Source organism: Merops nubicus, unplaced genomic scaffold (genome assembly GCF_000691845.1).
Source record: "Merops nubicus isolate BGI_N331 unplaced genomic scaffold, ASM69184v1 scaffold23118, whole genome shotgun sequence".
Taxonomy (NCBI): Eukaryota; Metazoa; Chordata; class Aves; order Coraciiformes; family Meropidae; genus Merops; species Merops nubicus.
Genome location: NW_008626710.1, coordinates 2,887 through 29,294, shown reverse-complemented (window position 1 = coordinate 29,294; position 26,408 = coordinate 2,887). Strand labels below are relative to the sequence as shown.

Here is a 26,408-nt window from a genome sequence, read left to right as displayed (position 1 = left end):
TTCTTCACCTCACACTGCAGTAGTACCTATTTACATATGATAGATAATTATGGAGACAAAGATTCCATTTGGAAATCATTCTGAAAAATGTAACAACAGTTATTCCAGCCTGATGAACATAAACCACAGTCTTAATGAATTTAAGAGATAGCTCAAAGGCGAGATGTGCAGTTCATGAGCATTTCCTCAAAGCTCTTTAAGCAAACATCCATGATATAAAACTAGATTTTCATGATTCACTGTTTTGCAAAGAGAAACATTATTTTTATGACACCCAAGAGATATTTTGGCCATAAGTAAATTATGGACTTTGTTACTACTACAATGATGTTCTAAAATGTTGTGTAAATTAGCTCAAACATTGTCAAAGAAGAAAGATTAGAATTTGCCTTTTCTGAAACATGGACCATTAAGTTGGCTGCTCACTAGCAAAGTATTTCAGGTGACTAGCAAAAGGACACCTGGGCACTTTTTTCTATATCACTGATCCAGGGTTTTTTTTTCTTGTGAATCATCTGAAGAAATTCTGAGTATCTGGAACAAATCAAGAACATCTTAATCATGATTTCTCTTCAATTGTGATATATCCAAGTAAGTGATAGACCGTTTAGAAGACCTTTCTACTCAGAATTGATAAGACACTATCAAAGAATAAAGATAATGAAGAATAAAAATATCAAAGAATCATAAACTGAAAGTTTTGAAAATCTAGACAACAATGTTATTTTTAACTACCTACACAAGGTGTTAGAGATGTGATGACAGCTTATACAGCACATAGGTTTTTGTATTTCACACACTTATTCACACTACACTTGAAGAAGACACTCCTAACATAGCTTCTAACTCATGCTTCAGTATGTATCAATAAAGAACAAAGAGGGAAAAACATTGATTAGGGAGGTGAACAGGTTTACTGATCTCAAAAACCAAGTACCACCATGTTGCAGGTGAAAAAATAGCTTAAACTGTGAACATTAACAGGCAGCAGATAATTGACTATATGTGCGTGGATGAATGTTCAAAATTAAACTTCTGAACCTTCAGGTAATACTGATCAATATCACCACATTACAGGTTGATCCATTTCCTCAAAATACATAGTAAATCACTTATATTCCAGATATACACACACATACATATCCCCTGCATATTAAATATACTTAAAAAACTGTATACAACATCAAAACACCTAGAAATTATTTGGTATTAACATTCTTAGAAAGACTTGTACATAACAAACTACTATTGCAACACCCCTTTGTCCTGCATCAAGAATAGAGACAGCTTTAATGAGTTATGTGGAGTGCTATCAGCCCCACATTTGAGTAATCCAAGCCTATATTTCTTGTTAAAAAAAAATAACCTTTCACCAGACTTAACAGCTATTAACATATGGAATATTGAAAATACACTAAATTTCAACTTACCTGTGCTAATGCAATTTTCTCCATCCTTACTAAGCTTCCAGCCTTCATAACACGAGCACTTGACAGTACTTTTATGTTGTTCACACACTTGACTACACTTAAGGTGCTTGGTACAGTAATCCATAATCTCACAAGTTTTGTTGTCTATACTGAGGCTGAATCCTGCAGGGCAGGAGCACACAATTCTTCCTCCAGGAACCACAGAACATTGATGGCTACATCCACCATTGTTAAGTGAACATTCATCTGAAATAAGATGGAAAACAAACAAACAAAACAAAACCACTAAAAAAAAACAGTAAGGGCCACAAGGACTGTCAGTCATGTTGCATATTCTTTAAGTCACCAGGTCAACTAAAACACATAAAAGGTTCCTAAAAAGCACAAACTGAATTTTGTAAAACTTAAACAGCTTTCTAAATTTATTTTTTAAATTATCTCATTTGTAAATGTTCAGCATGGTAGCTTTATGGTAATCTTTCAGGATTTTACAATGGCAGATGTACAGTGTGTGTATATATATATTTACAGACCCTCATGCATATTATTGCATTTACTTCAGAATTAAAGTGTCCATACAGAGTCAGTCCAAAGACCATTACAGGTCAACTACCTTCAGTGGTGATCAACAGCTGATGAGAAATAAAGATACTTTGCCAAATACTTCCCTTGCCTCCAGTCCCTTGACCTTGCAGAGAGAAGGCTCCAACTTAGTCCTATATCACAAGTAGTTATCAAAGAAACACGTACAGTTAAGATTTAAAATCAGGATTTCTTTCTCCTCATTTTTCCAGTAACAGCTACTAGAGAAAAACACTTCTGCACTCTCTGTGGCAGTGCTCTCCTATTATATTCTGCAGGTAATTGATGATTTGCAAAGCTATGCTAAAGGGACTGAAGGTGATTTTGGAAACCTTTAAAGCATCTGAATTAAAAGTATGATAATTGTGTCTGTGAGAAATTCTGTGATCTCTGGAGCAAAAAAGCATATAATTACTCCCTACCTCACAGTACTACTGATATCCAGGGAATCAATGGGAGGGCAAAACTGGTCTGTTGTTACACTGGAAACTAGGCTTCACTTTTATTTTTTGATCTATTTGTGTCTTTCAGTTATTTTGCTTGATTCTAACAAGTCTCTGAAAGTCACTTGTGATAATATGTAAGAAACACAACAGTTTCCTACAGAAGAGTTATCTCCATCCCATATAAAAACCAACAAAACCCAAAAACCTCAATACTTCTTCTAGAAGTCCTTCATTCAGATTTCAAATTTGTTCTCTGTTTGTTTTTTTTATATCATGACAAAAAAGGATCAAGATCCATTATGTGTCTAATATGCAAATATGTTATCAAACATCCCATATTTTTAACTTGAGTTTACGCTTAGGTATGTTCTAAAACTAAATAATTAACAACTGCTGAAATACTTGTTGACAAAAACCACACCATCTAAGAGCTGTAGCAACTGTGACAAACCAAGCTTGGCTCTCTATAGTACTCCACAGGATATAGGTGTTGTAGTGGGCTACTACTAGTAGGAAGATAAGTGTCCAAACACAGAGACAGCAACGAAATAATATAAGTGACTTTATGCTATCATTTCTTTCACCTGGAGCCTAGACAACATGGGATTCACCTACAACATAATCTTAATTTATTCCAGAGGAACACTTGATTTAAGATCCCCCCCTTTAGCACAGGGCAGGAGAGCAGGGTGGTGTGAAGATCTCTGCCATATCCTGCAGCAAATGCTGCCCAGGCAGTGAACTCTTCCTCCTGTGCCAAGCACCCGCACTGAGCCCAGCGCAGGGCTCCTGGCAGAGACAGACCCTGGCAGGTGAAATGCTCCCAAACATCTCCAAAGGCTTTCAAACAGAATGCTGCAGACTGGAAAGCGTTTTATGCAAAGTGAATTCAGTGCAGAGAGGTAAATAGCTGATATAATATAAAGTTGATATAATAAAAAAAATGATAAAATTACTTAAGTTTATCCTACAAACCATGTTTTGCTGCTTACCACTAAACCATCACTATAGTACAACACTTCTGCTATACTATTGTCAGTTTTTTTAAAATCCATTCACTTTACCTTTGCATCTATTTTATAATAATTCAAGTAGTTTACCTGTTATACTTCTGTCAGGTTTATAAAATTACTTTGGTACATTTTTTTACTGAATACCACATACAATTTTGCTGACATAAGCTACATCATCTGATGTGCCACAAAATCCTGTCAACATCACCATCAGGGAGAGATGTTACCTCCTCCTAGTCATCCCAATGCATTTCTTCATGAACTCCTACACAGCTCTCATGAGATTCTATCAAGTCAAGCTTTTGCAATTGGAGAGAATTGCAAATTAGCTGAAATCCTTTCATATACAGCAAAGCCTTTTACTTTTTTTACCTCTAAGGAGTATTAAGAAGGGTCAGGAAATGAAAGACTTACCTAAGGAATTATGTTTTCTCTTGTTTTAAGAAAACTAATACTTCAAGCACAAACTCAGCATTATTAAGCAAAAATCCTCACATAGGCTACTGTGATAAAATGTCAGCAAGATTAACATGAGAAGGGCTTTCAGCAGGAAGTATTATGACAGACAATATCAAGAATAATCAGGAAAATGTGTCTAAAAAGTACCACAAAGATCGCCTTCATCAGATCCATCAGGACAATCTCTTCTCCCATTGCAGAGCTTCTCAGGCTGTAGGCAGATGGAGGTATCATTAGCACAAGGGTATTTTGGTGGTCCACACAAATAGCCCTCGCAATTATCCTCATCAGACTGATCCTCACAATCAATATCGCCATCACACAGCCACGCCTTGCTAATGCATCTCCCTTGGGGAAAAGAGACAACAAACACAGCAAATCAGACTGGAACAAAACTGGAGGGAAAAACCTTCAGCAACATTACACAGGTGTATTTAAAAAAAAAAGAAAAAAATGCTTTTCCATTAATTGTACTTTCCTTTTAGATTAACCAAAAGAAAACCACTTTTACTTATATTCTGAAGCATCACCCACATCAGTGTTGACAGTCTAGTTTTCCAGAGAACATCAATCCTAATTATTCCTATGCTGAACAGACTTGCATACAGGCAGGACACATCCTAATAATTTGTTAAATACATCACATTACACTAAAATGTTTTAATTTTTTTTCTGCTTTTCTTCATCTCTCTTCCTTTATCTTCTCTTCCAATACCCTTCCATAGGAACAGTGTTTAAATATTTGACTTTCTCTTAGCAGAGGTTTGGAAAAACAAAATTCTTTCTAGGAAGTATACACAATACATTCCCAGATTATGTCAGAAAAATGATTAGCTTTCAGATGAAATAGCTACAGAAGATAAAATTTCTTATATGATTTCAGTTTTATCAAATAAGGGTTGAGGTAATTTCTTTCACTCCTCAAAAGGAGGAAAAAAACCCCCACACTTTTGTGCTGACCATCAATGTTTAGAGACACAAGAAAGTCTTTTGATGGAAAAAGAGATTTTGACCAGTATTGGAATAGCATATAGAATTTTCTAGTTTACTTGCTGAGGTGGTTTCTTTATTTAGATTTGTCATGTCAACTGAATCCACAGCTCCAGTCAGAAATGTCATCATTCTGAACCATCACTATGTTCAAAAAGGTTATTAATGTAGTTGTACAACACATGCAGCCCTAAAGATCTAAAAGCAAGAAAAGACTGAGGCAGGGAACAAGTGGAAGCAACACTGGGAAACCCACCATATGACCAATACTGTTTCCACCCACCTTTCAAACTCCTCCACGTGTCCCATTCTTATTAAATATTCTCCTCTTGTATAACTCCTCTCATGCCCTCTCTCTCCACAGTGAGGGGACAGTGACCCTGCCCTCCTGGCCCTCACAGATTCTGTGGGGCAGCCCTATCAATTTCCTTATCTTCTGTCTTGAAAACCCTTTCCAGCCTTCCTCACTACAACTTCTCTCTGTTCTTCTGTACTTGTCAGTTACCTGCCTCTAGCCTGTTACACTCCCCATCCAGACAATACTCCTGCTGTTGCTCTCTGACAGTATCACTGTGATGATCACCCCTCAACTTGATTTCCTACATAAATTCCTTATTTTCCAGTCCAATGAATTCTTACTTCTTCCCCCATCTTTTTCCCCCCTCTAGTACAGTACTAATGTGTGAAAAAAACCAAAAGCAGCACAAAATAATAGCCCACAGGCCAGCAGTAAAAATAGTTAGATACAAAATTAACTGCTTCTTGAAAGAAATATAAAAAGCAGTATGAAAAATACACATGATAGTTCACATTTACTGCTCACTAAATTGAAATATTCATGGCTCTTTTGTATTTGTCTTCACACAAGTACTGGATTATAATCATTAGAGCAATTAGATGACTTGTTAAGTGGGATTGCACTGATTCTGCTCTTGGTCCAGTATTACCAACTGCAAAGCAAGGGAATGGAATAAAAAGCATGGATTTATGCAGTATCTAAAAATGAGTTGAAGTACATGTCTGTAATAATTTGTGGAAGACAGAATCAGAATTTGAAGTAGGAAGTTGGATCTTAGTCTAATCTAATTTAGTCTAGTCTAACTTAAAAGAAATCTAATCTAATTTAAGAGGGAAAATAAGTGGCTAGATGCAGCCCAACAGCAGTCAGTCTCAATCAGGTAGCTATAGCATCTCATCTTATACTGCTGTGCAAACCCTACTATATTTTTCATCATGCATCACCACAAAAAAAATTTGATGTTCTTGAAAAAGTCAGGAATGTCACTCTGAAATCTGTTAAATCAAGTGTGCTGCAGCATTTTGGCCGACTTTGGATACTGCAGCTCAAGAACTGAACAGCTCAGATAGGTCCAGCGAGACCAACAAAAACACTAGAGGTTTAAAAATACAAAATGAAAATAGAAAACATATGAGGGGGGAGAAAAAAGTGATTGTTTATTTAAAAAAAAATAAACAAAACACCTGTGTTTAAAGAGACATAAAACAGTGGTCTTTCTATTTCAAAAGATTTTTATACCAATGAAAAGATGAAGACTAAGCTGCCAGCAAAGATTCAGATGACTTATTAGGAAAAAAATGTTCGACTATTAGAGGCAAATTATTGAAAGGTTATCCATGTAAGTTGTAGAATATTCTCAGCTGGATGTTTTCAGACACATATCAGAAAAGGGGCTGGGCATGATGAGTCCCTGGGATCACCACCACCCTAAGCAGGAAACCCTGTCTGGCTGAGGGCTGACAAATGCTGCAATTGTAACACGGCGCTGACGCCTGTGGCACTGTCACAGATTAACCAGAACCAACAACAACTACAGTCAGGAAAGAGCCTACAGCCACTATTTACAGCTATAAACCAAAAAAAGAAGTAAGGGAAAAAATGGGCAGCAACATCTCACTAGTACTGTTCTCACTGTCCTTTCCCTCAGAATGTATTGGCTGTTTCACCTCCCCCCATACACATGTTCCTGCCCAGAGCCATCATATTCTGTATTAGGCAACCAGATGCCACCACTCAGCAATCTCTAAGGGGAGAATTAGCCAATTTCTCTTCATATGAAGAATTCTCATAAATGTGGAAGCCAGACAGTATTATTTCTTTAGAATAATCCACAGAGAAAATGACATTTATTCTGAAACCTGAAAGGATCATGACAGAAACTATTTCTCATTGACCCATTATTATGCATTTGTCCCACCATATGGCATTAAACTGAAAAGCAGCTGAAGAAAAAAATTGTTTTTGCTGTTTTCTGTTCCAGTGCATGACCAACATGCCTCCTCCAGTACAGCAGTTTTGCTCCTTTCAGGACTGATGGAAGGAAAACAGTGTAAGAAAAAAAAAAAAAAGGATGGAACTGTCACGACTGATTCCTAAACTGATGCTTCCACACAACCAACAAGCATGATTGCATTTTCCTCTAAATCAAAGCCATATACCCTTGAATTTAGCAAATGTTTGATGAAAATAATTTTTTTTGTTGTATTTATATGTGGCAGGCAGAGCAGTCACATTTCATCCTTCACCCTGCAAGCTGACTGATATCGCCCTCCTTGTGCACGACTGCAAACACAGGTAAGCCTATAAGGCAGCACAGTTTGAGACCTTCTCCCCACTTAAGCACTAAGAAAAAGATACTTGGGGAAAGTGTATTTCCTCTGTCAGGGTTTCTATCAGCCTACTTCAGGAAACAGACCATTCTATGAAAAGTGAATAATCCCTTTTTACTTATTGAAGATATTTCTTTTAACAGCCACTTGCTCTCTACATCTTCCTGGAAATCACAAGAACACAAAAGGAAACTAATTCCATATTTATTTATCCAGATGTTTTGATTTCTGTAACTTTAAAGTCCAAGGAGCAGCAAGCAGCCAAGCGTTTCTAAAGCATATTAAAGCATTTCATGTATTAAAAATTACCTCTGTTCACACTGTAGATTTGGATAAAGTATCTTACTGTATCCATACATGTTCTCAAATACTTTTGGGCAGAGATTACATAACTAGACTGCAACATTTACCTTACTTAACACAGGCATTAGAATGGGTTCTCCTTTCCTGTTCTTAATTAGAGTTGCCTAATGGTAACAATATTGCTGCTTATTATATCCCGAATAAAATTTAGCTTTGGAAGTTATTTTACCCCTAATATTTTATTAAGCTTTGAATGAAATTGTAAGAAGATTAATACAATGCCAACATGCATTAATTTCTTCCTTAATTGGACTGTCCTGTAAGAAAATGTTCCATCTAAGCATTATTTCACAACATATCCCCATGTAAAGACTGTCATATTATTTTCACATTTTTTAATGTAGTATACTTAGTAAAATTTGATTTTAAACATTCTCAAAGAATGTCTTTATCTTCTAATATTGTGGTGCAAATTTCCAGTGCTAGCTCTGATTCTTTGAAGTCTCCTTGCTAATTACTTTATATCATTTCAATCAATTTACTTCTAGGGCCAAAGATGGAAAACAGAAGAAAATACCTGTTCTGTGAAGTACTATTAAATGCCACCTTTAAGTATTTGGTTTGATGTACTATCATACACAACAGTTTCATCTTTAAATAATCTCAAAGCCCATCCATTTTCTATTTTATATCAGAAAACAGGGGAAATATATAATTTACTTGGTATGAGTAGAGTAACATCACCTCAGTAGTATTAAACCTTAAAAGCAGTGTTCAAATAGTAGGTATGTGATCAAATCACACAAATAGACAGATGCACACACAATGAGGAAGTGAGAGCAAAACATAACTGCAAGTATATACCTGTACTCTTGCAGGAGAACTTTGTTTTTTCATCACAGAGTCGTATGGTTCCATTACAGCCTTTTTCATCACTGCCATCTTCACAGTCCTTTTCCCCATCACAGCGCCACAGCTCGGGAACACAGTTCCCATCAGGACTGCACTGAAACTCCCTCCCATTGCATCTTCCAGGAGAAGGGGTTTCTTAGAAAAATAAGAATTATATTGAAGAATTTGCTTATGTGAGGTTTTTTCCATGCCAATGCTACAATGACTTAGAATACCCCTAAATCAGAGTCGTCGAGTAAAGCTTCATTATTCCTTCCCAATTCATCATTCCAACACAAGCTACAGACAGGCTCTTATCCTGTTCACTCCCTTCACTCCTCCCTCTACCACAGGCTCCAGGTAAAGATCCTTATTTTCTATCATCTATCAGACAGACATGAATCTGGAGATGTAAGGAGGACCAAGGCTGGTGAAGTTTTCCTGGTGCTTCATAAGCCCTGTCTGTCACATTCAAGCTACATCCCCTCCTTCTCCTCAGTTCTCCTCTGCTTTTCCAACAAGGTCCAACTCCTACTTCACAAAACATGAAAGGCCACATGGACACAAGGTCCTGACACCTGCCTGGCTTGTGCTATTCTGGACTAGTTGTAGCCTTTCCAAATCTCACAGAAATGAACTTCAGTTCAGTGCAGCTATGGAATTGGTTTCAAAGCACAATAAATACGTGATCTTAATTATTCATCACATACTCAGTTCTCTAAATGATCTATATGATGGTCTTTTGAACTTTACTCTTGTCCTCCTTCTCCTAAACTATTACCACAGTGAGTATTCCATGTATTTCATATCATACTAATGAGAATAACATGTACTTTAGAGTAATAATCAACTTACACTTTCCTGTTTGCACCAAAAAAACCCATTATTTGATAAATTCTTAAAGCACTGCCTATAAACGAATGGTTTATTTTATTAGAAGCTGCCTTGTTTGTTGTTTTTTTTTTCTCTTTTTTTTTTTCTAACTAATAAGCATTCTTGCACTCTACCATAAATAAAGGAAAGAGAAGTTGCTGGCAAGTGTGCCTCACATAGCAGGATACAGAAGATGTATGAGACAATGGTGCAAATCCCACCATAACAGGACAGTGCATAGAAAGGTAGAGCGAGACTTTAAGCTCTGACATGGGCATAAACAGGAGGGAAAGTGAGCAGTTTACTTCCAGACCTATTATTTTGATACAGATAAATAATATTTTTTGTAAACATACAAGAATTAAGGACTTGACACTACTAATGCAGAGCATTCTGCTCATTCATCTCTTTGCATGAGGTCTGCAACTGGATTGAGAATGAAAAAGGACCAATAAAATCATGTACAATTACTTTGTTGTGAAAAAATCGCTATGAGAAAAAACACAAGAGAAAAATATTCCCTCATTCTTATCTGATTATTTTTTTATCCTTTTCTACAAGCATCCTTCCCTTCTCTCCTCACTCAAATAAATACAAAGTATGGCACTTAAATGGGACTGTAGTTTGTTGAAACATTTTTATACTTCAGTAACACTACTGAAAAGGAAAAAAAAAACCAACCCAAAAGCACCAAACAAAAAAACCTGGATCACACAAAGAAGACTGTTACTGCATAAAACCCCCAGAAAATATAAACAGTAATTTAAGGAATACTGCTTACTGTCTCTTTATCTAGGCAGCATGCAGCTCTGAAGTAGGACAAACATCACATTTAGCATAATTCAGTAAGGCAAAACTAGAAAACATATCTCATTATAATACCTGATCTGTTTTCGAATGCAGTCTTCCATGATACACTTCAGTCTTACATTACATTTGACATAATTTCCAGTCCATCTTTTACCAACGTTAAAAGCAATTTCTCTTTTCTATTGACTAAGGATGGGTCCTCAGTATTTATAATAAAATATTCTCTGTGTTTATAAGTATTAAAATGTAGGAAGTAAAAAAAAAAACAAGCTAACCTTCCTTGCTGCAATTTGTTCTGGTTTCATCACTGAAATCTCCACAGTCATTGTCACCATCACACGCCCAGTGGCTCGGGATACATCTGCCATTGTAGCACCTGAACTGCTCAGCAGAACACGAGTGAATGCAGCCAAGTTCATCACTTCCATCCCCACAGTCATCATCTGCAAATATAGATTTTAAAATTATTTTAAAAGACAAAAGGACAAATAGAAGATGTGAGGAGAAAAAGGTAGTTCCAAAAAGGCAGCAGAAAAATAGTGTGCTGTAAATAAAATAGTATGTTTAGTGCCCACAGGGATATGGTAAAATTATTTCTAATGCAAGCAATTCCTTAGATGTAATTTACCAACAGCATTTGACTCTCATTTGGGATAGTCTAACCCCTCACACTTATCACAGTTACTCAATCACAGACACCAGCAAGCATGAGAAGGCTGCAGGTTTTCTTAATGTCCTTAGTTGTGTGTACACAGGCTTCCCAACACAGTGGTTTTACTTTATCCTCAGTGATTTGTTAAGTTAACCCAGACAGTTAAGCACACAGACAATGGGCTTCACAGAAAGCAAAATATAAAACCTGGCATCAGAATTTCTTTTCAATGGAATTAGAAAGGTTGTTGCTCTATACTTGCAACAGTTCCAGGTAGAGAGAGATAGCAGCACATCAGCAGGGGTGGAATGTAGTTTCTTATTATTCCCATGTTGCAGTCAACACAACAGTCTTAGAGCAGCTCCCATTATTTGATCGTGATCAGAGGAGGGAAAAGATACATGTTATGAAAACACTGAAGGGCCTCCTCACACAAAATTTCAGTAAGCACACTGAGATATTTGGGGAACCTCTCCATTTACAGCTATGAATTCCTGTCAGCCTCATGAAATTGCAGTAATAGCAAATGCTATGGTGGATGAAGAACCAACCCAATCTTATTAGGGTAAGACATCACTGCTACACCATAAGCTCTGAGAGAAGACCCATTTAACAGCTATCATCCAAATATATGCACTTCCAGACAAAGCAAACAACTACACTGTAAAGCCTTCCCTCTTGAGGGATGCTGGCTATTAAATTGAACTTGCCCACAAACCCAAAAGAAAGCCAGATATTGTGGTCCCTGGAACTACTTTCTTTTCTCAAGATACTTTAATAAGTGATAGCTTAGCTTCTTTTTTTTTTTTTTAATAATGAAAGTTTACATCACACTTCACTCTACAAAATACACTATTTTTAACTATTACCATATCTACTGCATCTTATCCACCTTATATGAAGCTTCAATATTGCTGCTTTCTAGGTCAGGATAGTAATTTCAAAATACTACATTTATTCTCTGACCACTTACCAGCCAAACTGGCAATATCAGCCTCAGAAGAAAAGAGTATCAAAGTAATATTTATGTATTATCTACCATATTCATTTCAGATACAGAACATTTGATACTTGCCTGAATCACAGAGCCATTTGCTGCTAATGCATTTTCCATTTCTGCATATAAATTGAGTTAGTGGCTCACACGTTGGGAATTCTGTGAAAGTGTGCAAAAAGAAATAAACACTATTTAATATATATCCTCTTTAGTAATATTCTTCCATCTTCCTCTAAGCATAAATTACACAAGTGTAATGTACCAAACATCTGCACCTGCCAGATACTTCATCTGGAGAGGAGAAAAAGGTGAGACACAAAAAAGAGAGAGGATAAAAAGGCGCTGGACTGTAAACACTAGTCCAAACCCCATCCTTCCTCAACATGGACCACTGAAATAAATTATTCTGTGCCATATAACACAGTCCTAAATCCCTATCAGACATGGGCTGACTTTGTCACCAAGCATGCTAATATTTACAGTTGTAGCATGACAACTGATACAAACTATACTTTCAACGCCTTTATTTACATTAAAAAGTTCTCCAATTGCAAGAGCACTACCAGTAAAAGACAGGAAAGAGAAGACTGTAAAAAGAGAAGGTTAACTACCAAGCAAAACAACAGCCAAAAAAATAAAGTTACTGCACATTGACGTAATAAAATCCAAAATGAAAATGTCAGTATTTGCAATCATTTCCTCCAAGTATTTAAGGCAGTAGAAAACAGACCTAGAGACTCATCTATATTACAGAACAATTTTATTTTTATTTTATTTTATTCATTTTCTAGCAGAGTTCTCCATAGAACAATTTGAATTTTTTCAGACTTCTTTTTCCTCTTAAACCAATGACAGAGTAGGTATGTGCATCCATACCATTAACATGTTAAACAGTGCTTGTGCCTGTTTACTTTGGAAAATACAAGATCTACTTTACAAAACCTGTCAATTCACAGGAATAAGGAGAAGCTTAAATTCTTTATAGAGACCAACAAGAGAATAAGGCATCTCTCATTAACTGATACCCAATGCACACCAAAGATTACAACATAAAAAATCTGCCTGAACTGCTACTTAAAGGCAAGCCTGTTCTTCCCTGAAGGATTTCAGGTGGAAAGTTCCTACACAGTACATCCTAAATGCACCAGAAAGAAACATCCAAAACAGTTCATAGCCCTGTCAGCCACACCAGAACTGCCTAACACTAGAGCAGCCCCCCAAGTGTATTCCTCTTCAGGTTGCTCTAGCTACCCTGGGTCATTCTGATGTTACAGCCGAGATGACAAAGCTAAAACTCACAAAGATTTTGAGAGTCCTGCCATGTAATTATTACTGATGAGTTTTTATAAACTTTTAAAATAAACCAAATAAACAAAATTTACTTGGGACAGGAATTCAAATAGTCTTGAGATAAGTGGATTTCTGATTTTGGGTTTGGTGTCTCTTGCAGTGTCTGGTGCACAAAATGTTTTAAAGTTAATTCAAAAGCTTTAATTTTCTTTCTTTTTTTTTCCTTACAGAAGCTCAGGGAAAGTTTTGGCTTTAAAAAAAGTAACACATGAAGCACCAAATCAAACCTGTTGTGTCAGGTAGTAAAATTTAGAGATCACCACAAATATCATTAGTCTGAAGTGATTATTCTGCTTCCACACAGAAAATAGTGGGAAGAAATGTTAACACTGATGACAACACTTGTCAGTTACTCCTAGAAAGTTTCATGGTCTTTGTGAAATAAAAAACGCTGGGTTTCTTGGGGGAACATGTTACTGTGACAAAAATTTGTTCTGAGACAAATAATGGAGATGTGCAATTAAGACGGCCCTCAGCTATAATATTTGCCTTATGTGCTTCAAGCAAAGCTGAAAGCAATACTGAATTTTGCTTTTTAGTGGTTCAGTAATTTTTCCACAAATTTCACTCATATATTAAAGGTAATTTTCCCCGTTTCCATAAATGAATGTATTCATGATTTTATTTTCTTTATGTTCACCTGTCTACTCGAGACCTGTATAAAGAGAAAGGAGCTAATTAAATGAATTGTGACTGTCCTCACCACCACAACCCACATCTCATGATTCTCAGCACACCACAGTCTTTACAGTGATATTTTGCAGTATTTCCAGCGTTGGCTTCTCATAGTCCCAGCCTCCACCACCACACCACAGCTCCCTCTCACATCCCTCACTGCCCCTGTGGTCTCCCCTTTCCCTCCCTGTTTCACAGCAGAGACGTGCACACCCTGTAGCTGATTCACAGCTCCCCCTGTGCTGAGTGTTCTTCAGCAATGCCACACTTAGTTAGTCTGGATGGATCTCAAGAAAAAGTGTGTCCATTATGAGACTGGCATCATCTTTCCACCCCTGCACACCTCAGATATATGCCAGTTATCAGCATGCTTAAATTCTTGAATCAATAAGTAGCCAAATATTATTCACAGCTGAAGATTGGTGCAGTTAAAAATCAACGATTTGTAATGGTAACAAAAAAACAAACCACAAGTTTAGTTTTAATATAAGAAAGCTTGTGAATACAAGACTAATTTTAAGCTTTTTCAGAAATGAAAATATATACCACTAAACAGAATACCTTAATAAATGCCATTAGCATGCCCATTAGCCATCAAATTATAAGGCAGTACAAAAAAAGAAATATTTGACACATTTGCATGATCAAAGTGCTTGAGGATAAAGAAACAGGTTTCTAAAACATGAAACATATGCAAAGCTTTTCCAAACTGAAAAACAGCAGATGAAATAAATACTGAGTAAATGATCTATTCCAGATCAGCTGCCAGGATACCAACCAAAATACATGGGAAGAAATTACAAAGATGACACTAACATCTGTGTATTGATAAGGTGTCTGAGAACACAGGGCATAGTTAGTCAGATAAAATATTATAGTACCAATGCTGCACCACTGCACAGAATCTCATTTTAGAGACTGCAAAACACAATGAGCCCACGGCTGTCACCTATTCTACTTCTGTACACAACAGAACTGACTTGATTTGAAGCATGGTCATTGAAGGTTACCTTAATATTCTCAGTTTTTCTCAAGAATTTTATTTTTATGGCAATTTTATCACATATACAATTATTCTGAAGTAACAGATACCAATTACTGTTGATATAAAATTAACTTTCTGGTTTTTTTTCCTGGTTTACATCATCATTAAAAGAATTAAAAAGGAAGAATGTAATAAATAAGAGAAAACAGGTGAATATTCCAGGAAGCATAACAACTATTTACATGCAAAATCTTGAAAAAGCTTGAATGCAGTTATAGGAGGAGATGCTGAGATTACATAAAGACTTAAAAAGTAAAAATGTAAACTCAATTAATAAGTAATAGTTGGTGGTCAGTCATGAATAATTCAAGATCAAACAAATTCAAGGGGACCTGGGCAAGTCCTAAGCACCCTCAGCAAGTCTGTGGATGACACCGAGCTGTGTGTTGCAGTTGGCACACTGAAGGGAAGGGGCCATCCAGAGGCACCATGGCAGACAGGCCAGTGTCAACCTCATGAAGTTCAAAGTGCAAGGGCCTACACCTGGGTCAGGGCAATCCCAGGCACAGACACATCCAGGGCTTGAGAGTGGTTTGAGAGCAGTCCTGAGGAGAAAGACTTGAGGGTCCTCGTTGATGAAAAGCTCGACATGAGCCAGTCACGTGCAAGTCCAGCCCAGAAGCCAACTGCAACATGGACTGTATCAAAAGAAGCACTGGCCAGCAGGTTGAGGGAGGTGATTCTCCCTCTCTGCTCTGCTCTCAAGAGACCACACCTGGAGTGCTGCACCCAACTCTGGAGCCCCCAGCACATGGACAACACAGACCTGTTGAGTCAGGTCCAGAGGAGGGCCATGAACATGATCAGAGGGTTTGAACACCTCCCCTGTGAGGACAGGCTGAGAGAGCTGGGGTTGTTCATCCTGGAGAAGAGAAGGCTCTGGGGAGACCTTCTTGTGGTCTTGGAAGTATCGGAAGGGAGCCTACAAGAGAAGCTGGGGAGGAACTTTTTACAAGGGGCTTGTAGATACAGGATGAGGGGTAATGGGTTCAAACTGAAAGAAGGGAGATTTAGATTAGATGCGAGGAAGAAGTTCTTCACTATGAGGGTGGGGAGACACTGGCACAGGTTGCCAAGAGAAGTTGTGGATGCTCCACCACTGGATGTGTTCAAGAGCTAGGTGGATGGTGCTTTGAGCAACCTGGTCTAGGGGGAGGTGTCCCTGCCCATGGCAGGGGTTTTGGGCCTAGATGATCTTTAAGTTCCCTTCTAACCCAAACCATTCTATGATAAGCAAAAACAAGATTATGTTTTATCAACTACCTTGATTTCATAATTTGATGTTGATTAATAAACAGTATATTTTTGTAACAGTGAATCAAGTTGGAATATCAGCTACATCTGAGAAAAATACAGGTCTAACTACTAAGTATCCTAACAAGTACACTTTAGATGTTATTTCTTTGTGCACAACCCACCACTTCAAGTTTACGTGGTTGATGCTAGTAAAATAGTCAGCATTTCTTGAAAACTCTTGAGAAATAATTTCAGAAACGTCCTATTATATTATGACACAGTAATTAATATTAGTAAGTCAAATAATTTCACAAATATTACCTTGTAAAGAGGGCAGACCCTGACAAAATATTTTGGAGACAGCTCATTGACCCTTTTGCTCTCAGACTCACAGCAGTTACCTGTGACCTGCCAGACAGACGAAGTCATGCTGACTTCTAAAAACCTTGTTTGGAAGCAGCTGATTAGAGAGAGTGCAACTCTCTTTGCAGTGACTCAGTAAGGCAGCAACCAGCAGAGGGGCTGACACTCTCTCATAATAGAACCAAGAAAGACTAATTTTTTTTTCTGCAAGATATAATATCAAAATAACTTATGTTTAGATTTGAAACAGTCTGATTTTAATGACATCTAGAATATGCTGAGAGTGCCCATGTGAAGAGGTATACAGCCCAGATAAAGACCAGTTTTTGAAAGCAACAGTATTTGATAACGGGGTGTAAATTAGAAAAGTGTTAAGTTGATTCACCTGCATATTTGGTATTGCAGCTAAAAACCCATTAATAGAAAAATGCAGCCTTTGCTTTGGGTTTATTTATTAATTAAACAAATTATGTTCAGTATTTCAGAAAGAATATAATCAGTTCATATAAAACCAAAATGGCCCCTCATATTTTTCTGTTCATCAGTGCATGTGAGAAGAGATCGTTACATACATGTTTGACTTTTTATGGAATAATTTTAGTTTTCTCCCCCAAATAGTTCTGACTTACCACAGGATGTCATTTCATCGGTCTCATCCCCACAGTCATCCTCCCTGTCACACAGCCAGGACGTTGGAATGCAGCGGCCATTCCCACAAGAAAACTGGTCAACCTGACACGTTCTTGCTGTCAAGAGAAAACACTCCAAAAATGCAAGGGAAATGGACTGGATCTGTTAGGTCTCTTTGTGCAGGTCTGCATGTAGAAGCTGAAAGCCTGGGGGGCATCTCCTGAACTCTGCACATTTCACCTGATCTGACTAAGCACCATCCATCTCCTTTGATTTCTGAGGTCACCTTCAGCACATGAGAACATGAAGTTTTAAAGGTAATTATACATTATGTAATTATACGTGGCAGAAGAGTGTTTGATAAAAGAACATTAATGCTAGAGTCGAAGTAAACAAAAATCAGGGCATAAAAATGTCTAACTTAAAATTGGAATATTAACAAATTGAAATTCATATTTGCACAGAAAAATATTAATATAGCACATATGTGATGTGCCTGGCCTCACTGTGCTTGAAATCTTTGGCTCTGCAAACATGCAACTGTAATTGTCTGCTAAAGGATGGACAATGCACATCCTTCTCCTGAAGAAATACAGAGCACTGAAAGAAACCATGGTATTCAACTACATAAATTACTTTGAAAGCTGATGAACAGTAAGATGCAAATAAAAATCTAACATACAAAACTGAAATTACTTATAATTTTGTTATACATGATGGTGTCTTCAAATCAGACTTTTATCCTGCAAGCAAAGGGGTTGAATATCAAAGGATATTGAGCTGTGTTACAGTCTGCAGCAATATGGTAGAGGTGGTAGGGGTGCTGTAGTTCTGCATTTGTGCTAGAGTGCTTTTATTCACATCACACAAGTAACAACCAGAACCAGTTATTATACACAGGAAAATTTTAATGGAGGTAAATTACTTCAGGGAATATTTTAATAGACAATGTATGCTCTCTATCACTGCATTTCACTTCCAAATAGTCATCAGCGTATTGATGCCTGATATTTTGTATATCAGATATTCAATGATTGTTTAGTGTACTCTGCCACAAGCACTAAACATCACTTCTACACAAGCAATGGATAGATTTGAAACTCCATGATTTACTGCAGTGGAATCAGTTAATCTTCACCTTGGTACTTCCTTAGAAATCCACTGTATAGTTAACTTCCAAATGAAAACAATTTCAAGGTACCAAGAGGAAATCAAATAACTAATTATGCTTTTGTCAGCATAGAATAGAATTTACTAGTGACATGGCTCTCCTCACAGCAAGTTACAAACAAAATTCTAACTGCCAAAAACATTTAGCAGGGACAGGTTGGTACTTAAGCAGTCCTTTGGCAGTCAACCCATATAGATAAAGTGCTAAATTACTTCAGAAATCACAGCCAATCATAAGGATCAAGTAAAATATCATTTCTAGTCCAGCCTTAGTGATATCAAACTCTGAATTAATTTAAAATGTCAATAACCAGATTACTAGTAGCAGACTGGTTCAGTCCCATTCAGAGGAGTCTTGAACTGCTTATGGAACTAGAATTAGAGAACTTGTAACAACCAAGTAAAATTTTTACCTGCACAGGTTTTATTTGCTTCATCTTCATTATTGCCACAGTCATTGGCTCCATCACACAGCCATCTCTTGGGAATGCAGCGATTGTTTTGGCACTTAAACTGATCATCAGGACAACTATGGTTTACTGGGGGGAGAAAGAAAGAAAAGTTGTTCTTTTTTTTCCCTAAGAAAATAATCAGAGAAAAATAACTGAAAATAATACATTAAAATGGTATTCCCTGGTGATGCAGTTATCCTGTATATATAGTCCCCATGGTATAAAAATTGTTCAGCAAACCAGTCAATTATAAAGTATTGCATTACTTCAACCATAAATTGAACAATACATAGTAAAGACTCTCCTATCATACCAGTGTCAATATGGAGATCCTCTTCCATTAACTTCTAAGTGATAAAAGGTATCAGCATTTTACAATGTTGCTATTTCCTTAAACAAGTGTCCTCAAGCACATTTTATCCATGTGCTGAGGTTTGCAAAGTGAAGCACATACAAACAAAACACCAAAGGGAACATCTCCAAGCTGCTAAGTGCATATCCAAAGTGCTACACTGCAGTGAGCAGGGATTTGGGCAGGTTATAAAACACCTCTAAAATGATGCACATTACTGTCAACGGCCACATACAAATCTTTTGTTTATTTACCATGAAATTGTAGATGTCAAAAAGTAAAATATGCAACACGGTGCAAAACTGACATGAAAAATAAATAAATCAAGAGTGAACAAAGTATCTCACAAACATGGTTTTGGCAGTATCATGGAAAGGAGGAAGACTGAATGCACAGAAGTTAGGGAAATACTATTGGCCTGCTGTATAACATATAATGTATATTGCATATTGGCCTGAAGTAAATGATACATTCTGCTTTTTTTATTCTAACAGTGACAGCTGTTATTAGCAGTTCTTGCTAATCTTTATCTATATGAGGACAGTAAATTACTTTCAGCCCAACATTTGAAACTGTATAATCTCAAGCTATTTTCTACCTACTCAGCCATCCACAGGCTCTGTTTTAAAGTTTAACATACATCTGGAAACGAGCAGTATTTAAAATGAAAGGATGTCTTGCAGGCTTATCCTTGACATTTCAGTAGCTTTTATCTTTGACCTTTCCACCTATTCCTCCTATTGAAAATAACACAGAGCAAGTGTGATATCAGTAGCACATGAACTCCTCATGAATGTTTTGTGTGGAGTGTGCAGAACACTGGAACTAAAGATTAATTAATAATCTGAGCAGAAAGGTATTCCAACTCTCTTGGTACTCATGGAGGAACCTAGTTTGCAATGTGACTGGAGAACAAAGTTGTTATCATCCATCTAATAAAACTAAAAATTGAAGACGTTTTAAAAAATCTGACTTGGATACTAGACATAGATACTGTTTAAAATAGTAAAGCTTTTGTTCATATATTTAATAACACATGTGTGTATTCTATCCATAAATGAAATGACTTCAGACTAACTAAAAAAGACCTATTGGAATTACTACAGCAACTGCTGAAAAGAGATTAATGTTATCATCATGGACACCTAAATACACAACATACAGATTTGGGACCAAATTTTGATTTCATTTGCATTTGTATAAATCCCCTGAGAATTAGAAGCTTTCATCAATGAATTTGTCTACAGTGCACTAATTTAAATGAGAATAAAGCCAGCTCTGCCAAAAGACTTTCCTTCTCACAGCTTTTATTAATTAAGCTCCTTATTTAAGTGTAAGAATCCCTGGTATTAACATAAATGTTAGTAAGCACTACAATTCAGAACTGGACAAATAGATTTTTTTTGAATAGATTTAGGAGTGAAATCAGTAATGACTGCTATGTGGAGCTATCAAAATACATAAATGCAGGGAAAAAAAACCAAACTGGCTATGTAACAGCCATACAGAAAAAGACCAAGGCATTACAGAGGATCACAAGCTCAGAATGTAGCAGCAACATCAGGCCAGTGTGAAGCAGGCAAGATTTACTCAGGGATGTATGAACAGGACCATGAGCCCTCACAAACCCATTCCTTCAGCCTAGCCAGCCTCACAAAAGCCTCAGAAGTACCCCCACCCACTTTCGGACATCCAACTCCTAGGGTCACTCGTTAAAGTTCAGAAAAGAGCAATGGAATCTAAAAAAAACACAAGCCCCATAGTCTACTGGGAAAACAAAACAAAACAAAACAAAACCAAACCATATCAGAGTTGTTTTGTCTCAATGAGATAAGAATGAGAGACTATGATAAGAGTTTTCAGAAACATAGAACAAAGCTGCACAGCAGAAGAGTGTATCAGTTCTTCATATCTACAGCTGATAGGGGAAAAAAAAGAAGCATTTTCATTTCAGCAAGGAAGATTTAGTTTAGAGAAATGATCTAATGATAGAAATAGGAAGGATTGAAACAAACCAAGTAAGAAAAGGAGTTTTCACTGCTGCAAATAATTTTATAGAAGGCTACCTAAGTGTTTTCCAGGAATGACACAGATACAGAACTGGTATGTTTTCTATTATTTTCATTCCAACAGTGGGACTCCTCCAACAACGAGAAAAAAAGAAAAAAAAAAGGAAAAAAGCTGTAGTAAAACTGTATCTTTAAAGACAAGGTACATCTAATTTAAAATTAGAAGAGAGGGGTTGTGTTGTGGTGGTAGTTTGGCTTTGGTTTGGTTTGAGTTTTTGGGCAGAGTTTTTGTGCTGCTGGTTTGGGGGTTTTAAAGGATCACATTCCATAATCACAGAAATGTTTATGGCTGGAAGGGACCTGCTGAGATCATCTAGTCCAATCCTCTGCTCAAGCAGGACCAACTAGGGCATGTTTCCCAGGACCAAATCCATATGTGTTTCAAGTATCTCCATAGATAGAAACTTCACAACCTCTCTGAGCAATCTATTCCAGTGTTACACTATGTACAAGTGTTCCTTTGTGTTCAGAACATATTTCAAGCTTTTCAGTTTGTCCCCATTACTTCTCACCCTGCTAGGGGGTACTAAGAAGAGCCTGGCTGCCCATTTTTCATTCCCTCCCATCAGCTATTTATACACATTGGTAAGATCCCTGTGGAGCCTTCCCTTACCCCCAGCAATTCCAGCTCTCCCAGCTTCTGGGACAGATGTGCCAGACCCTTACTCATCTCAGTGGTCCTTTCCTGGACTTGCTCCAGTAAATCCCTCTCTTTCTTATATCAGGGGGTGCAGAACTAGACAAAGTCCTCCAGATATGACCTGTTCAGAGCTGAGCAGAGGGGAAAGATTACCTTCCTGAACCTGATGGTGATGCTTTTCCTGAAGCAGCCCAGTATGCTCCTGGCCTTCTTTGCCAGGAAGTGCGCTGATGTCTAATGGTCAGCTTGTTAACCACCAGAACCCCAAGGTCCTTTTCTGCAAATCTGCTCTCTAGCTGGATGGGCCCCAGCATATCCTGATGCCTGGAGTTACTCCTCACCAGATGCATTTCTCCTTATCCCTCTCTGTCCAACTCTCCAGCCTGTCAAGGTTCCTGTGAATGGCAGCACACTCCTCTGGTACATGAGCCACTCTTCCCAGCTTTGTATCACCTGTAAACTTCTGTAGTGTGCACTCAAATCATTAGTGAAGAGGTTACTGGGGCACAACACCAGTGACTTAGGTCCAGCTGGACACTGTGACACTGATCACATGCCCCAAAGCCTGGCGATCGAGACAACTTCCAAACCACCTCACTGCCCACATACTTCAGTTATTCTCATCCATCAAGCTAGTGACATCCATGTAGAAGGTTAGGAGGTTGGCTGAGCAAGACCTCCCCTTCAAAACACCATGCTGACTACTCCAGATTGCTTTCTTGCCCTTCATGTCTTTAGATACGGTTTCCAGAACAGTTGCTCCGTCACCTTCCTAGAGGTTGAGGCGAGACTGGCTCTGCCTTGTGAAGGTTGGACTAGAGATATTCTGAGGTCCCTTCCAACCTGAATTATCCTGTGATCCATATAAAAAAGTTCAATAGTGGGAAACAACACAAAAAATACCTACCTTTAAAGAATGAGAAAAGAATTTCCAAACCAAAAGGTGACTGCTCTTGTACTAGGCTATGAAATGAGTAGAGGAGTGTCAGCCGAAAAAACTACTATGATCATGTGGAGGAAAAGAAGAAAAAGAAACTTTTACATGAATGACTTAAGGCTTATCACAAACGTTTGACTCCTTCCAGACTCAACATTATTTTGTTTCAAATTTAAAAAAAAAAAAAATAATCTTTAAAATACTTTTAAAAAAGGATGAATTGTGGGTTACAATGTGAAAGGCTACCTACAGCAAATGTCAGACTGCTCGTCACTGCCATCCAGGCAGTCGTCGTCCCCGTCGCAGCGCCAGCGGTCCTGGATGCAGCGCCTGTTGGCACACTGGAACTGCTCAGCTGTGCACAGCTGGGGTAGCTCCTCCCCGTGCTTAACTAGGAGAAACAGCCAAGAAGGACATTTATCTTATCAGAATGCAATACCACCTCCACGTAAACAGGCATCCTTCAGAACATTTTCTTATGAAACTTTGAAAAATTGAGGTAACTCCACCTGCAGCCTGCAGCAGCAGGCACCTCTGAGCGTATGGTGCAGGCAGTGAGTGTCTCTTTAATCAATGGAAGAGCACAGAACAGAGCAGCACTCAAACTGTTTTATAATTGGTGCTTAGATGATAGTGTAAAAATATCCATTTGAAATTTTGCAATGTGTCATCAGCAGTGGAAAAAACGAACTTTCTTACAGAGACAGACCAAATTCTGCTGTACATTAAAGGGCTAGAAAATGATTACTGAAAAGCTGCTTCTTGTATCCAAGCAACAACTCAAACACCTGCATTATGCACTGGTACAGCCTCGGCAGAGAAGGACAGGTAAAATTCTGCTGAGGTAGAATTAAGTAGCAAGCTACAAGGTTCTTGATAAATCCAGACAGATAGAATTCTCAGCATAAGGTTCAGAATGCTTAATAAGGTGTAAATACCACACAGCACTCTATGACCCTATGAGGGACATCAAAGTCCTTGGGAAGAGCTGGGCAATGAAGTGTGCTGGGGAACAGGCAGGGAACCTGCTTCACTCAGGTCTGAAAGTGTCTAACCTCTCTTCCTAATGCTTACATCCCATCTTACCAGGGAGAAGTCCACCTTCCAGTATTTTCCGCTAATAAGAAAAATAGTTTTCTTTAGCAACAGTGATGGCTCTTCCAGCCATGCATTTGGGTCAAATTCAAGGTAATTGCAAGCTCAATGATGTTCATCATGTAATAAAATAATCCTTGTGCTTTACTCGTCTCTACTAGGCTTATTGCTGGAGAACTAAAGTTTTACACACTACCTTTTTAAGAGATTAAAGGAAAAAAAAAGATAATTTTAAGTTACAAATATCAGGTCTAAGCATTTAAAAAATACCTGCATTGTCTGATGAGTTATTTTTATTTGAAAAAAAATGAAAATCCCACATTTTATTATTAAAGTGACTTTTTAAATCAGTGTTTCAATGAAGATATGCAAAAAAAAAAAAAAGTGAAATTTATATCATCTGTGTCAGGACCTATTATATGTAAATATATCTGCTAGACATGTTTTATGAAAAGTTATAGCATGAACATTTTCTATGCTGGTTTTCAATTTAAGATACATAGTCCATATAATTATCTGAAACCAGTTCATACAGATTTAATATAATAGTTATACAGATTAATTTCTGGTGTTTCTGATATATTTAAAAGAGGTCAGGGAAACATTTAAGTGCTTTATCATATCAGACATTCTGAAATATTTTTCAATGCATTTTATCTTCAAGTAGTGTGTACTTGGTATTTTGTCTTCTTTGCAAAATCTTCATTCTATTTAATAAACTGTCTTCAGTCTAAATCTTTATTCGAGGAATATTTCTTTGTCTTATAGAACCACAAAAGGCCTCTAAGAGAACACACTTTCTTGTTTTATTTTCAGATTTGACTTGATCCCTTAACCGTGGCATCAACTCAGATATTCTTTAAAAATCTTACTCCTGCAGGTTGTACTATTTTCCTCCAAAAGCTGATTATCTGCACAGGCACAAACTCTGCCTCCTGGAATGGCTAAACAAAGAGTGCTGCAGCCTCCGTTGTTAACACGACATGCATTGTCACCTGTGAAAACAGAAAAAAGCAACTTTAAAACTAAGAGACATGCCAGAACTGGAAGATTTTGGCCTAGTACATAAGCACGTGAACAGTCGTCTTACAGTTATTTTACCTCTCATTTTAGGGACACATTCGCATAGTTTGGTTACTACAAGTTACAATATTTAAATAGTTTTAGTTACAGGTTGCAATAACCTGCAAAAATAATAATAATAAACCAACAACACCAACTCACAACTTTATTTTAATGAGGAGAACAAATACTAATATTTAACATAACACAGTTATGTGCATGTAGCATTTTTAAGAAATCAATAAATAAAATGATGTTTTGAAGTATATTGGCACCTGCACATGTTAAAAAAAAAATGTGACTACAACTTCAGGCTAAGAAAAAAGAGAGACGAAACAGAAATTAAAGGTAGAATGAGTCCTGTGGGGGATAGAATAGAAGGCAGATATTCCACTCTTTTCTGAACAGATCTGCTATTTCTCTGCCTTCTTTTTCTGTTCTTGTTGCTTCCCAGGAGCTGTATGCTGCTCACATGAAGGTACCAACAGCTGTCAGGTGCCTTACTCACCCCCCAAGCCCTGCTGCATCCTCCCTGCCCCATGCTTTAGGCAAGCCAGCTCACAAATCAAAGCCCACTGAAGCAAATACCACAACCTCTGTTGGTGTCACTTTGGACATGACTTAGCTATGCACTGCTGAGGACATTCAACTTCTCATGCTCAAAGCTCTGTTAAATTCAAGTGCTGGTGATAACTGCCTATGATCAGGTAAGCTCTAAAACTTCAGGTCTGCTGAAACTTCAAATCAAACCTACTTTTTTTTTTTTTTTGTCCCCTCATCTTCTTGCCCTAGTCAAAAGCAGGTGCTCCTTCCTCTGCTCCTTGATCTTAGGTGGTGTACAAACTGTCCATTGGCTTCAGGGGTTAAAACAGACTCCACACAATTTCCTCTCCTCAAAGTACTGCCACTTCTCTTTTCCCAGAAAATGCAATATTAAGTTCTCAAGAAGGTAGCTGTGACCATGCATATCAAACTGTCCTGTCAAACATTTTCCAGTTAGCAATGAACATCAGATAACCAGCAAATTGATGGCTGGACTTGATGATCTTAAAGGTCTCTTCCAACCTAAAGGATTCTATGATTCTATGAAACTATTTAAGATTTTGAAACTTTTCAGATTTTAAGATGCATCTCAATACATGTTACAATACAGACCTCGAGCATTTCATAGTATTCTATTCATCCTTTTTTTTTTTTGATGCCCCATATCTCATTTCTTAGAAGCAAATGTGTTTCAAATCCATTAAAACCCTAGTGA

At 37.4% G+C, this 26,408-nt stretch overlaps 1 protein-coding gene across 1 annotated transcript in view; it reads right to left on the bottom strand.

Moving 5' to 3' along the window:
- Window positions 1-25,083, bottom strand: part of LOC103778514 (low-density lipoprotein receptor-related protein 1B-like) — a gene marked incomplete at both ends in the record, with an annotated part of 37,407 nt that extends 12,324 nt beyond the window's left edge. Inside the window, 7 exons of the mRNA XM_008946104.1 lie at window positions 4,078-4,278; window positions 8,716-8,898; window positions 10,701-10,868; window positions 17,373-17,489; window positions 18,957-19,082; window positions 23,244-23,384; window positions 24,961-25,083. Of these exons, the coding sequence (XP_008944352.1) occupies window positions 4,078-4,278; window positions 8,716-8,898; window positions 10,701-10,868; window positions 17,373-17,489; window positions 18,957-19,082; window positions 23,244-23,384; window positions 24,961-25,083 (1,059 nt within the window). The remainder of the gene's footprint in view (window positions 1-4,077; window positions 4,279-8,715; window positions 8,899-10,700; window positions 10,869-17,372; window positions 17,490-18,956; window positions 19,083-23,243; window positions 23,385-24,960) is intronic.
- Window positions 25,084-26,408: the final 1,325 nt, after the last annotated feature.